Source organism: Haliotis rufescens, unplaced genomic scaffold (assembly GCF_023055435.1).
Source record: "Haliotis rufescens isolate VD_foot unplaced genomic scaffold, xgHalRufe1.0.p SCAF_10, whole genome shotgun sequence".
NCBI classification, from domain to species: Eukaryota; Metazoa; Mollusca; class Gastropoda; order Lepetellida; family Haliotidae; genus Haliotis; species Haliotis rufescens.
The window spans coordinates 2,033,488-2,047,506 of record NW_025963780.1 but is presented as its reverse complement, the minus strand read 5'-3'; the positions used below and the strand labels follow the sequence as shown (position 1 = coordinate 2,047,506).

The window sequence follows — 14,019 nt, the reverse complement described above, 5'->3', positions numbered from 1 at the left end:
GTTTACTCAGTTACATACAGAGCCAAGTTATTATTCGATAAATATTATTTTCATCTTAATTTTACAATTCATATCACAGATGATATTTATACAAATATTAGCGGATACTAGTGTCAAGTAATTTATTTACAGTAAATGATTTATATTTGCGCTCAGATTTAGTCACGTGATTTGTAGGTCACAACATGGCGTCTTCTGTCGTCGTGGAAATGTCAAACCTTGTTTAACAAAACGTTTCCCTCATAAAATAAACGGGAAATAGCGCTAGTCATGTGGAAAAAGCAAAAACATAAAGTGGAAGTTTAGAAAGAAGCAAAAAATCAAGATGACATTCACTCCAGGAGATCTGAAAGACGTGGCAAACCTTGTTGCTAGGAAGCTGTGAGTATCAACTGGGCTAAATGGCCATGTCGAAAACCTCTTCGTGTTTTTCTCTCATGTATTGAAGTTCATCGGTGACTGTTTTCCCTTTCCTGCTTCCCACTGCATCGTCAGTTAGCGGTGATTCTATTCTTTTGTTTGAAAATATTTCGAAAGTATCTGTTGAATTTTGTTCTTTTCGAATTCACGCACCTGTTTTGTGATTGAAAAAGGAATTTAAAAGACATGATGGGGATTTTAATGAATGGTCGTCCTTACTAAATTCTAATTAGAGCACATCACGATGTATATGTACGGTCCTCCTTACAAAATAATATTTATCTATATTTTAAAAAATGTGGAAATAATGCAAATCTGGAAAAAAAACTTCGTGTGAATTTTGATCTAGATTCTGTCTGTTTCTTTCTTTTTATTTTGACCTGAAGTATTTCATAACATTTCTTAACTATAAAAAAATACAATTTCAATCTAACAGATTGTCAGTGGAACAAGTGCAGACTTTATGAACCAATAACTTCCTGACGACCAGTCATTTGTCACTACAACAAATGCTACCATAATCACACATTTGACTGCTGCCTAACAATGGGGTATATATATATATATATACACTCACCCTGCTATTATCTGGAATGTAATGACCCTACCTCACTTAATGCAGATTTATGGGCCAGTATTGTAATGCGTAGCCGTTAATCTAATACCATCAACATAAAAAATATTGTGCAAGGCTTGTTTTAAAAAGAACTGTGATCTTGGTCTTTGATATTGTATGAAAAAAATGTCATTTATTGGGTTTGTCAAGTCTATTGTTAAGTCCTTTTTCAGAGGGTTTGCCAAACTGACTTGAGACATTTTTCTGAAGCTTGTGGTTCTTCTGTAGAGTCTTGAGATTGTAGCTACACCCTGTCCTCATGATTCCAGTAATCATTTTATTAGTTCATCGTTATACAAGATCTTTCTTTATCATGTTAATTGTCCAATTTTTTACATTATTATGATTTCTATTTTCCTATATCTAAAGTTCTTTTTTGCAGCTTGTTAAATGTCAATGTTGGATGCAATTGTATAACAGTAACTGTTCCCATATTGTTGGGGAAAAGAAAAGGGTGGTCAAATGGATTTTTGTCATATCATTAATAACCAGACAAACTATTTCAGTAAACATGGTCAAGCTTTGGTTTCATTGTGCGAACAATTACCTCCATAGTTCAAATGTTCAAACTTATCCTATCTCACACTATGCATTTCTTCTTATTCTTTGATACTGGTGTGGAAATGTCCCAGAACAGAATTTCTAGCTTTTAACAAAACAACCCACCCCGACACATCCCATACATCACTAAGTCAACACTGCAATCCCATGCGACACGACCCCTGCAACATCACCTGACATATCCAGCACCCACATTCTCAATTCTATTGTCTGGTGTTGTAGACGTTTACCTAACAGAGAATACTTTTTGTTTTTTTGTTTTACAAGGAAATCACTTCTGTCTACCATTGCCATGAACATACAATACGATATGGAGTCGTCACGCCCCCCTCTGCTCAGACTGTTTTCTCCACTTGACCCACTTCCTTTTTGTTGTGATTGTCGTGGAGTGTGTGATATCGATACACAATATGTGTTACCCTGTCTTAATCGGCTTTCAAAACTTACCTTCTCAAGTGTTCAAAATGGTCGGCGGGTCGTCGTGTAAAGATTCCGAGCCTGGTCCTTCCTCCGCAAAGAAACCCAAACAAATTGTGTTATTCCATGTGACTGCCTTCGTCTTCTTGCAAAAAGAAAAAGAAAATGTCCTCTTCGGCAACGGGTTACATCACTTTCCACTGAGGAGGACTTGCTCCCAAGTCATTTTTGCTTGCCGCCCTTCCCGCCTCTGTATGGACCAAGCCCTTGCAGGGGACAGCGTTGGGAAAGTCTCAGCCGTCAGCAGAGGGTTGGTTGCCTTTACCTCCTTCCTGCTCGTGAATCTGAACATCATTGCTCCCGGCAGCCCTCTGAGCATGTAGATTCATCTTTTTAGGATTTCTGTTTCTAATGGTGACAGCCCCACTGACCAAAAGGATGATCTTTCTCGAGCAAAGGATCATCGACGGGGATCGTCATCCTTCGTTAGAGAGTAAACGGCCGAGGGATTGACGGATTGCCAGATCGGCATGCTTCACCATTATTGACAGGTTGCTGTTCTTTTGTTGGACTACCGTGTCGACATTTCGCCAGATTGTACCTCTGAGGATCGGCAGATCGACATTTCAACAGATCCAACCCTGAGGGATCTCCACTCTTCTTTTCATCAACATATTGATACATCGACATATCAGCACATCGATACATCATCTGATCAAGAACTCAGCCGCTGACTTCGCCAGCTCGATACACGGAGATCGCCATTCTTCCTCAGATCAACGTTTCTCTCAGGATCGACAGACTTCTCAAGGTCGTGAGTTTCATATATCGGATCGTCAAAGTTCTCCAGACCGACGGCAGTCACGAGACCGTTGGGGGGATGTTGTTTGACTTAGCTCCCAGACTCGTTCAACTTCTTTTGACTGCTGGGATTCCTCTGACCACCATAACCAAAGGGATTTTCCTTTGTCCAAAGATACCAGAGCCCTTTTGATTTCGCAGATTGTTATTGGTCGGACACTTGACAGCATCTTTGCCCTTGGTCCAGAGCTCGTTACAGACAAGGATCCAGAATTTGTTCTACTTTAAGGACTGACCGTTCACCCATTCACCCGTTCCACCTTGACGACCTCAGTGCTCCCCTTCTACAACCCCCACTTTCTTCTCATGAGACGAGAGCAGTGGCTTCCACCTTGGCGTTGCACTGTAATTGCACTCTCTCAGCCATCATGGAAGGATATTTTTGGCGATCTGATACAGTCTTTGGTGAGTTAGTGATGTGTGGAATGTGTTGGGGTGTTTTGTTTTTTTTAAGCTGGAGGCGCTGTTCTAGGACGTTTCCACATCAGGATCGAAGAATAAGAAGAAATGCATAGTGTGAGATAGGATAAGTATATAATTTTACAATTTATTGTAAAATTTGCTTGTTTATTTATGATTAAGAAATTGAATAGAATGTTATTAATCGCAATGAAAAGGATGAAGGCGAACATTCCAGATTTCAGCTGCTGATTATCTAGTTCATGTTGAAGTGACATTCACTGGGAGGTGAACATTCTAGATTCTAGCTGCTGATTATCTAGCTTATGTTGAAGTGATATTCACCGAGTATGAAGGTTGATCAAAAGTATTCTATTCTTTTAAAATCCATAGGACACACCTAAACCTTCCTACTTGTATCCTGTGGCATGCTTGATAAAACAAATCTGTCTGAGACCTTGTCACTTTACAGCCCTGACTTCGGTGTATTGTTTGAGTTCGACCGTTAAGACGGGAATGTTGTCTGTGTTCACTATAGGGAGGTGTACATGAATAAAGAGAGAAGGGAGACAAGGTTCCAGCCGGCTGGGTGTTACAGAACCACGAAGAAAATGGTAGGCTGTTTTATACCCTGAACTTGCTGCTCTACATGTTACAAGTGACCGCCTCCGTGGTCTAGTGGTAGAGCGTCCGCCCGGAGAGCGGAAGGTCTGGGGTTTGAACCCTGGCCGCGTCATATGAAAAAGATGTTAAAAGATGGTACTTGTTTTTACCCTGTCTAAAGGGGCGAAAACAAGGACTGGTCGGCTCGGAGTCAGTATACTGTGTCTGAGTGAGGTATTCATGTTAAACTGCGGCATGGTATCTCAGTGGGCTTGCACTATAAATCGGCATCAGTCCGGACTAGTTCAAGCAGCCACACACACACATGCATGCACGTCGCTACATAAGTGCAATAATCTTGGATGGATGTTAGACCTAATTTCATCTAACCTCACCATCACGTTTCAATTTTTGCTTATTTGAAATCCTATGTTATTCTCTGCTATCATCTACCAGTTTGCCTGTTAGTGGCTCAGTTATTTACAGGTTGATATTGATAATATTGCAGAATGAGGCATACAACAATAATTGCCTCTCTCCAGTTTTCGAAATTAATTAAAACTTGTAAAAAGTCACAATTTTGAACAAAGTATCGATTTTTCCCAACTTTCTTGCCAATTATGCTTCGTTCTGAATCCTTGATAAAATCCAGCAATAGAAACTAACAGTTTTAATCCACTAGTCCTTTAATGATAACATGTAGTGAAACACTTAAAAATGGCAAATTTCTACTAGTCCTTATGATACCTCAACTATTGGGCAGTTTGGCAAGGTCTATAGGACTAGTGCCAATTTCTACAACTGAAATCCTTGATTTAGAGTTATAATAATAATAGGCCATTATATTTCCACACCACTCAGGGGCATGCTCAAAGCGCCATTACTTCCCTGGTCACTGGTTCAGTGTGCACTCAAGAATCGTTCTCAGCTCCCTGGGGAGTATACAACCCAAGCTGCCTGTTAAAGGCTAGAAGGTTAACAACCTCATTGCCATCTCATCCTACCTGGTACCCATTCACTTATGACAAGGTTCCCGTGACTAGTATCCTTAATTCCGACCTCCTAAAACAACTGTGTCGTTTACAGCAGAAGTATGACCTCCTACAGAGAGTAATGGAGACCTCGGACCTCGACCAAGTCCCAGCACCTCCTTCAAAAAGTCCGCAGAGAAAAAGCCTCCGGAGGAAGAGCCCTGATGGAAAGATGAAGGTGGACCACAAGTCCAGAAAACAAGACGCTTCCAAGGAAAGAAAAGTAGCCAAAGATAAGAAGTTTGACGTGTCACGCAGTGGCACAGACAAATGGAAGCCACAGTCTGATACGGACAGGAGGGGAGAGGTGGACAAGGGGAAGGACAAAGATGTGATGGTTTTGAATAGGGAGACATGGATGAGGCTTGTTGATGAGAAGGATGAGAGGTGAGACAGGGTGGAGTGAGTGAGTTTGGTTTTATGCCGCTTTTAGCAATATTCCAGGAATATCACGGCGAGGGACACCAGAAATGGGCTTCACACATTGTACCCAGGTTGGAAATCGAACCTGGGTCCTCGGTGTGATGAGCGAACGCTTTAACCACTAGGCTACCCGACCGTCCTGAGACAGGGTGGAACTGAAATGATGATCGATTACACAAATAAACCTGTACTGGTCACCGACCGGTTATGGCTATCTTTTTTCAGGTTATTTCTAAAATATTCCGTGTACAATGTCAGCTGTGCCAAAAACTTTGGTTTGTTTGAGACTATAAGCAAATGCATGTTTTTCTGTCCATAAAAAAAGTTCTAGTAGGTTTCTGTTATAACGCGACAATAGGGAATCAAAACAGTGGAAATAGAAATGTTGACTATGGATTTTGCGGTATTTTCAGGGCTATGCATTTATGAAAAGATAGCTGAAATAGGTTTTAAAATTGTAATGTAGGGAAGAAATAACACACAGATAGTAAGCTATGACAGAACTGAATGTGCATCATCGTGTTGCTGGATGTTTGTTATGCATGAATTAGTCACGTGACACCATCCGCATGTCTCTTCTAAAGTTGTATTTGAACAAGGTGATGATTTTTAAAAAAATATTTCTTCACAAGGGTCAGATTTGTTTATCATTTTTTATAAATATTTCTCTCTTCTAATGAAATTGAGCAAAAGTAAAACAAGATGAGATCATGTCAGATTCATGTGCATGCTACAAGGGGGATTTGGCGATAATTGGTCCTCAGCGATAACTGCTCGCTAGCCAGTAGAGAGATTAACTCTTAGCAAGCTCCTGCTCGTCGTAAGAGATGTACTCTTTGGGGATTATAGGTTAGAATCGGTCCCCAGCAACCTATGCTGGTTGTAAGGGGTGACCAAATGAATCGGGTGGTCAGTAGGGCTGCAATGAATGCACTATAAGGCGAATACGATTCGTATAATGAATATAGGGTAACGAATACGAATATTTATTCACGAATAATAATAAGTCAGCAGTTGATGTATTATTTATGATATTCAGTGAAACAATAACTAAATAAATTATTTGACATGGTTTGTTAATTATTAATTTATTATACATTAATATACTTCACTCATCCAGGTACTAGTGTCTGCTCAAATGCGACAAATGACCAGTGACTAAAATACTGTCACTCAAGAAATCTATGTATATAATATGTTCTTATGGATATTTTAAGGGTCAGGGTATGTAAATGCACATGAATGCATATTCATGAATATTTGATTCTAGTGACCACGAATAACTAATTCAATTCATGAATGGATGCGGTTCGATTCACCGAATATGCGAGTGAATCGTAACAGCCCTAGTGGTCAGGCTTGGTGTCTTGATTGATTATGTGTCCTCATTCCCTGACAGTGTGGACTATTGCTCACAATATCAATCACAGGATTGTCAGGTCCAAACTAGATTGTTAACAGGCCGCTGTCATATATAGTTGAAATATTGCTGAATTTGACATTAAACAACAAACAAAGCATATTGCTATACTTGGCTGATGCATTTCATCAATCCCAATTGCGTGGATTGATGCTCATGTTGTTAGTCACTGGATTGTCTGGTCCAGACTCGATTACTTACAGACCGCGGTCATATAGCTGGAATATTGCTGAATACGGCGTTAAACAAACAAACAAACAAACAACCTCTATGAAGGATCTTGCAATGTTAATGTCTCTGTTTCAGTACTTCTAGTTCCCCTGATATGAAGCTGTCCATCTCTCCCAAGCTTAAGAAAACATCCCGGTCTGTTGTGGCAAAGAAGGAAGCTGTTCGTCTCTCTGAATATGCCAGCAATGTCTTCGTAAGTACCTTCAGAATAGTCGTCCAGTGGCCTCACACTGACACCATGTACTGCATGTTTAACGGCAGTAGTTCTCTGTAGTATGGGCACTCGCATTTTTAAAATGCGCATTTATGTCTAAAATCAAGAGCTCGCATTATTTTCATGTCGCAATAAATTCCTGTTTTACAGTAACTGGAATACTGTTAAAAGCAGCGTTAAACCCAACTCACTCACTTATTCACCCTCCACATAACATTTTGAAGTTTTGATTCATAGCTACCATCAATTCATTACATTATTTCTTGAGCATAGTGAGCACCCAAGTATAATGCGCCGCCCCCTTTAGGTGATTCAGTATTTTGTTCAAGAGTATTTATTTTTAGTATCTTTTTATGTCTCTTCAGTGAATTCAGGTAAACGAACAGTTGATAACAAACTTGGTTGATACAAATTTGAAGTTTGAGATAAAATATCACCATATATTATAATTTCCCATTTAAATTGTATATCCTGTTCTGCTAGGCGTTGTTTTATATGCAGAGATTAAGATTACTGTGTGTATGAGAAACGGCCATCAGCTGAAGAGCCATTTTCTCCCAATCTATTGGTGATTGGGTTAAAAATAACCCAGTATTTTAACTTGAAGGAACGTTGATGCAATGATCAGAAGAATTGTATCTGAAACTATTATTTTATCAGGAATATTACATTCCAATTTCATGCTATTTTAGTTATTTTATATATTTAAAATAATAATAACTATAAGCATTGCACTTTGGTACAGCTGATCGCTATTGCTGGATATTTTTTACGTATTGAACAATTTGACCAGTCGCGTTGAGTCTTCTGTTTTCACGATCGCAAAACTTTTGTTGACATATAACAGGCAAACTACAGCAAATATGACATCTATGATCTATGCATCCATTCCCCGTCAACTAAAGATGTCAATAATGGTTATCTGTTGATGACGATAAGTTGTGCGATCTACCGATCACTTCCCACATGATTTGGCAGAAATTACACAACCATGATTTTTGGACGAAAAGTGCAAACTGTACTCTAGAAAATATGTTAATATCAGGTCTAGTTTATCTCCACATCTTTCTTTCATGGCTTTGAATTCTTGTGTATTGCAAGTTAACTAGTTGTCATCCTCACTGTAATGAAGGTGAGCTCCTGTACCCTGGGTACTCTGGTCGAATCCTGTGACATCACATTATGCTTTTGTGACAACTGAACCTGAGAAAAACCAACTTAATCAATGTTCTTCTAATAAATATTGTTAGTGGTCAGGCGTGTTAATTAAGGGTGTAAAGAGTTACCTCCCTTGAGTGATTCTCCACATTCAATGTTTGGGGCTCCAGGTTGTTAATGGTCTTACAGAGATGGATAAACCTGGTCCTTGTTTGATATTTTGTATTTTCTGTGCAGGGATAACATAAAACATTTCTACTTACCCTGACATATATTTGTTGTCAAAGTTTATGTATAATGAATGTGATGCCTGTCAGTAATCCATTTTTTCAAATTTAGGATTTATGTATATTTTAGATTCTAATCAAGAAAAGTATTCATTTGGTGTGAAAAGTTGAACTGATTTCCTGGTTTCAAATCCCATTTGCCGTGTTTGAACCAATCAAATTACAGCACTCTCATTCCTTTTACAATTTTTCTTGTTCATACTGTTACAGACAGGCTCCTATAACTTGAATATTGCTGTGTGTAGCATTAAACAACAAAGAAAAACAGTCACAATTTTAGCTGTTGACTTATAGATGATGGTTGTTGTTGATGTTGTGTCCAGGATGGTCAAGCCCTGGACAAGCTACAGGTCATCCACCGGTACCGCCCCAACAGCTCGGACATCCCCCACGTCACAGAGAACGGCAAGGTCCAGAACTACACCTGCCATGTCGGGTCAGCTCTGCACACCAAGAAATACGTGGATTATTACATCAAAGAGGGTAAGAGGACCACAGACATCTTGTGACTCAGTGGAGCCATGAGAAGTCCAAAACTCAATATGTTGTTTCCGACGATTATGATGCTACTTCATGATCCAAGCAGAAATGGTCATGGCGCTGAGTCTCAGATACTTGTAACTTGATATATCTTTTGGGAGTCACTCTCAGCATGATCAGGGGGCCCAGTCGTCTAAGGCTCCGCGATTCGCTGTGAAGAGTTGCGTCCCTTGGGCCCACCAGAAACCTATATGATTGTGGCTTCGAATCCCGGTTCGCCCAGATTATGATTTGAGGTTTGTCAGCACCATACCTGTGCTCATGGGTTTCACAGAAGTTGTAAACGTCGGAGACCTGCATCACTTCGGGCTTTCCTCCCACATTAAGCTGACACGCCGTGATATAACTGGAATACTGTAAAAGCGGCGTTAAACCCAACTCACTCACTCAGCATGATCAGCTGGCCGTCCCTAAACTTTAGAACATCACATCTTTGCAACATTAATTCAGTGATCCTTCTTAGGTTTATCAGATTATCTGGACCTGCACGGAACCAATATATTGGCAGATAAATTAGGAAAGAATAATCATTTCTTTATTCAAAATGGGTATCATAAAAGTTCTTATTTGGATAAATTCAGAGGTTTTTGACACTGCATTCAATGTAATAATGTAAAACTAAGAATTGAAGCCCCTTCCTTTTTATCGGTGCTGTGAAATACATGTCACATTAGTTGGAACTTTATAAACAGGATTTGGGAAATTTTGATTTCAAATTAGGAAAGGTTCACTGACATTTGCTGGAGACTTGGAGCAGAATATCGGCCTCTGACCATGCCCAGATAAATCCCAGATCAGCAGAAACTCATCTGTTTTGAGTTCTAACACAGTTCTATATTCTTTGTGTTGACCCAACTGTCATTTCAAGTGCCTTTCCTTGCAGGACTTCAGACAGGAAGAAAAGAATACTCCAAGAGACTTCAAGAGCTGAAACGGGTAAGGAGTAAAACTAAGAATTCTTAAGCTCGCCTTTGTATGAAAGATCCCAGCGTGTCTCTTAAAATTGCTCATAAAATTCCAATCTGATTTTAAACATACCGGTAGCGACCATATTGTAAATGTCAAGTTTTACATTATTCAACCATTTCTGCATGTATGATTATGGAATTTAATATGCAGCAGACCCTTGAAGATCCGGGGTTGAATAGGTCTTCAGCAACCCATGCTTGCCGCGAAAGGCGACTATGCTTGTCGTAGGAGGCAACTACCAGGATTGGGTGGTCAGACTTGGTGACTTGGTTGATGCATGTCATCGTATACCGATTGTGTAGAACTCTTGACCCCAGCAGTGATAACTCACCGCATGCCCATTGTTTAATTCCTATTCTTTGAATGACATTTGTATGTACCTGTTACAACTGCTGCTCAATAAACCGTGTTTATATATTCAAGTTGGTATTTCTACTATCCAAAGTGTGCAGTGAGGCCGTCTTATTGTTGATAGTCATTTTGTAGATATAAATGCAAAGTTAATTAATGCGAGCAAAGACCACTCACATTTAATTCACACTCGTGTTAATTTCAAGATTTTCGGTATTCAAAGTGGTGTTAACAGATTAAATTTTCAAAGAGGTGATAATCCCATCTCACTCACCCATCCTATCTCCACAGGGCACAACAACACCTTCTGAGAAAGGCTCGGAGAAGGGCTCTGTTCAATCGGTGAGAACTGCGGCGTCAGTGTCAACAGTGAGAAGTGAGGACTACAGAGACACCGTCGGTGGAAAGACGCGGTGAGTATAACTGTCATACATGACAAGTGCTTCCAATGTTGGTTTGGGGCTATGTGATCTTCAAACTATGGTGCACTGATCAAGAATTTGGGATCACTGTAAAGAGTCCTTATTGTAATCTGTGATTAAAATTACGTGTTCTTGTGCCCTTTGGTTAAAGTGCCAGTCAAAAATCTCATCCTGGGGCATTTTATTAATTTGGACATATTTTTGTTTACAGTGAAATACATCTTTAAAAAAACTAAATTTTAAATTATTAAATGGTATAAGATGGTGCCTTATTAATTTTTATTTTTATCATGATAACACATTGTTTTTTCGGCTTCGGTTGATGTTTTACTTATGATAGATGTAGTTCATCCTCAACATTCAATCAGATCTGTTAAACTGATGTGTAAAGTCAAAAGGTGAACACTTTATTATGTATGTGTTGGGATATGATAGATGTAGTTCATCCTCAACATTCAATCAGATCTGTTAAACTGATGTGTAAAGTAAAAGGTGAACACTTTATTATGTATGTGTTGGGACGTCTGGAATCCTATTTGCCTTTTTTGGCCAACTAAATAATGGGGTCTGGTCTGAAATTGGTCTTTAACTCCCATTTTTTATTTGGCTGAAAAAGGCCAAAATAAATTCAGACCCCATTATTTATTGATTTTGGACGTTATGAAGAAAAAGTTCCTAGTAAAGTAATAGTCTTGGTTCTCAGGCACCGCCTGCATCATCACAAAGTTCAGCGCACGTTTCGTTTTATTTCCATATTTTTAAAAAAACAAACCCAAAATCCTTAAATATTCCAAGGTATTCCAGTAATTTACTCATCAAGGAATACACATTGGGAGGGCCTTTCCCAGGTTGATTGTATTTGGTTACATACTAGTTTGAACAACTAAGAAAGAAAAAAACCACTGCCCGCCCGCACTATATTTTCAAAAGCCATGGAGCACCATACCTGTGCTCGTGGGTTTCACCGAAGTGGTAAACGTCTGAGACCTGCATCACTTCAGGCTTTCCTCCCACATTAAGCTGACTCGCCACGATGTAACTGCAATAATGTTAAAAGCGGTGTTAAACCCAACTCACTCACTCAAAAGCCATGGCCTGAGAACCAACTCTTTATTTTTGCAAGCCTTATTTCTGATTCTTGTAAACAGACATTGGTTTAAGTATTATGCTTTGTGAACATGGTAAACACTCTTTTCAGTGTTGTGTCAGAGTGCTACAGAGCAGTGTTGTGATATTTCTAGTATGTGTTGTCTATTTGAATGCCGTGTACTTCATCTCTGTTGGATGGGCTTCATTGTGAAAGAATTGTTTTCAAGTAGAAGTATTAATCATCCTCAATAATGTAGTGTATCATGTCTCCATTGTATGATGATTTATTTCATGTCAATGCACTCCTTCCCTACGACCCTGTGGGACACATGGAAAAACCTGCGTGGATCGATGCTCATGATATCAATCACTGGATTGTCTGGTCAGATTGATTATTTACACAGACCGCCGTCATATAGATGGAATATTGCTGAGTGCGGCGTTAAACAACAAAACAAACGAAACATGGAAAAACACAATTTCTGACAGACTGGCAACTCAAAAAGATTTACAGTCCCCACTAATTTTTGTCAGTCCCAACTTTAAACTTTAAAACACCATGAACATTACCTGGTTTTAATTCTTTCAATATCATATTCAATGTAATCTCTGAAGTAACTTAGTTAGATCTACATGTCATTCACACAAAGTTTAGGCACAATTTTCTATTTAAAAAAAAATATTTCGAGACTAAGTGGCTACAAATATATATTTAACCTCGAAGCAAAGGAAAATATTATTTCCTTGCACAAAAAATAGACAAAGGGAAACCCTGAGGGTAACAGATAAGCTGACATCGTTCAAAAAATATACTTCTTTAAATATCACTGATGTTTTGATCTACAAATATTTATAAGGTACTTAATTTCCCGATCCACAGGGACTGCCAGTCACAGAAATTACCGACCCAAGCCTAATTTTACTGTTGAAAGACTGGTAATTACTGGTAAACGGGAACATTGCTGTGTAAAGTTTCTGATGTGACATACAGAGATGGTAACTCTCCAATTGAAATTATAAGAGGGAATGAGTAATTGTATCATATCATGGAGATATTATACCCTGCATCATAGGGGATGGTTGTGAATGGTTTGAATATTCTTTTCATTCAAACATTTGGACTGTCTGTTTATCAATAAATGTTTATCATATGTATTAGAGATGGGTGTTGTCAATATCTATATGTAGTATGACTTTTCCTTGTTTTGTCATAGGAATATGTGTGACATGGAAAAGGTAGAAAGTGTTTTATTCTCTGAAATGGTGATGATAACAATGTTTTCAGGGTGAAGGAAACTCGTGGCTAGGTAAGACACAACGTGCCTCTAACCACGCATGGCTCCTAGATCTCATAGTCTACCCTATGCTGTTTTATTTCGATGAGGATAATCTTGTAGAGATTATTCATAATTTTTTCATTTTCACTTTATGCTTATTATAACCGGAGATGTAGATCTGGTCTATTGGCAACATTTATTTTCCTTTTATTAAAGCGTTACTGTAAATTATGAAATTAGTGAGCATCAAATAATTGGAGAAATGGGAGTGTCTCTTTATCTTTATCAGTGAGTGACATCAATCTCAGTAAAATCAGATCTTAGTTCTCACTACCTCTAAGTAAAGATTTGTTTAGCGGTACGAGAACTAAGATCGGATTTTAATGAGATTTAAAGTGACATTTTTATCTGTTGTCATGTCAGGCTTACTGCATTTGAGCCAAAAATAACATATACTACACAAAAGAAGTTAAGGACCACCCGATTTTTTCATATTAGTATAGTTAATCGGTCATGGCTCCCAATAAACAATGTAATTGAGTGCTAGATTTAGACAGACCTATGTCCACATCAGGTGTGGTCAGTTTGTGTACACAAGCTGGTCAAATTGTTGTGGCAATCGCTGTGGATGACGGCATCTTTGATTTGAATAACTTTGTCAAATAATCTGATGATCAAACACCAAACACTGCTCACCCACCCAGAGTTCCAGATAACTTTTTAAGCAATT

The 14,019-nt window shown here is 38.8% G+C and overlaps 1 protein-coding gene across 1 annotated transcript; it reads left to right on the top strand.

Annotated features, from left to right (window-relative positions):
• Positions 1–191: 191 nt before the first annotated feature.
• Positions 192–13,607, top strand: LOC124145470. The gene is made up of 8 exons (XM_046515245.2): positions 192–381; positions 3,813–3,888; positions 4,964–5,295; positions 7,058–7,175; positions 8,965–9,124; positions 10,065–10,117; positions 10,793–10,914; positions 13,298–13,607. The coding sequence occupies exons 1-8, from the start codon at positions 326–328 to the stop codon at positions 13,317–13,319; spliced, it is 939 nt and encodes a 312-aa protein (XP_046371201.1). The 5' UTR covers positions 192–325; the 3' UTR covers positions 13,320–13,607.
• The last annotated feature ends 412 nt before the right edge of the window (positions 13,608–14,019 follow it).

Excerpts from the sequence above, each read along its gene's own strand:
- LOC124145470 (XM_046515245.2), top strand. The coding sequence starts at position 326 with ATGACATTCACTCCAGGAGATCTGAAAGACGTGGCAAACCTTGTTGCT. Across the intron at positions 382-3,812 it reads AACCTTGTTGCTAGGAAGCT|GGAGGTGTACATGAATAAAG; the intron begins GTGAGTATCAAC and ends TGTTCACTATAG. Across the intron at positions 7,176-8,964 it reads AATATGCCAGCAATGTCTTC|GATGGTCAAGCCCTGGACAA; the intron begins GTAAGTACCTTC and ends TGTTGTGTCCAG.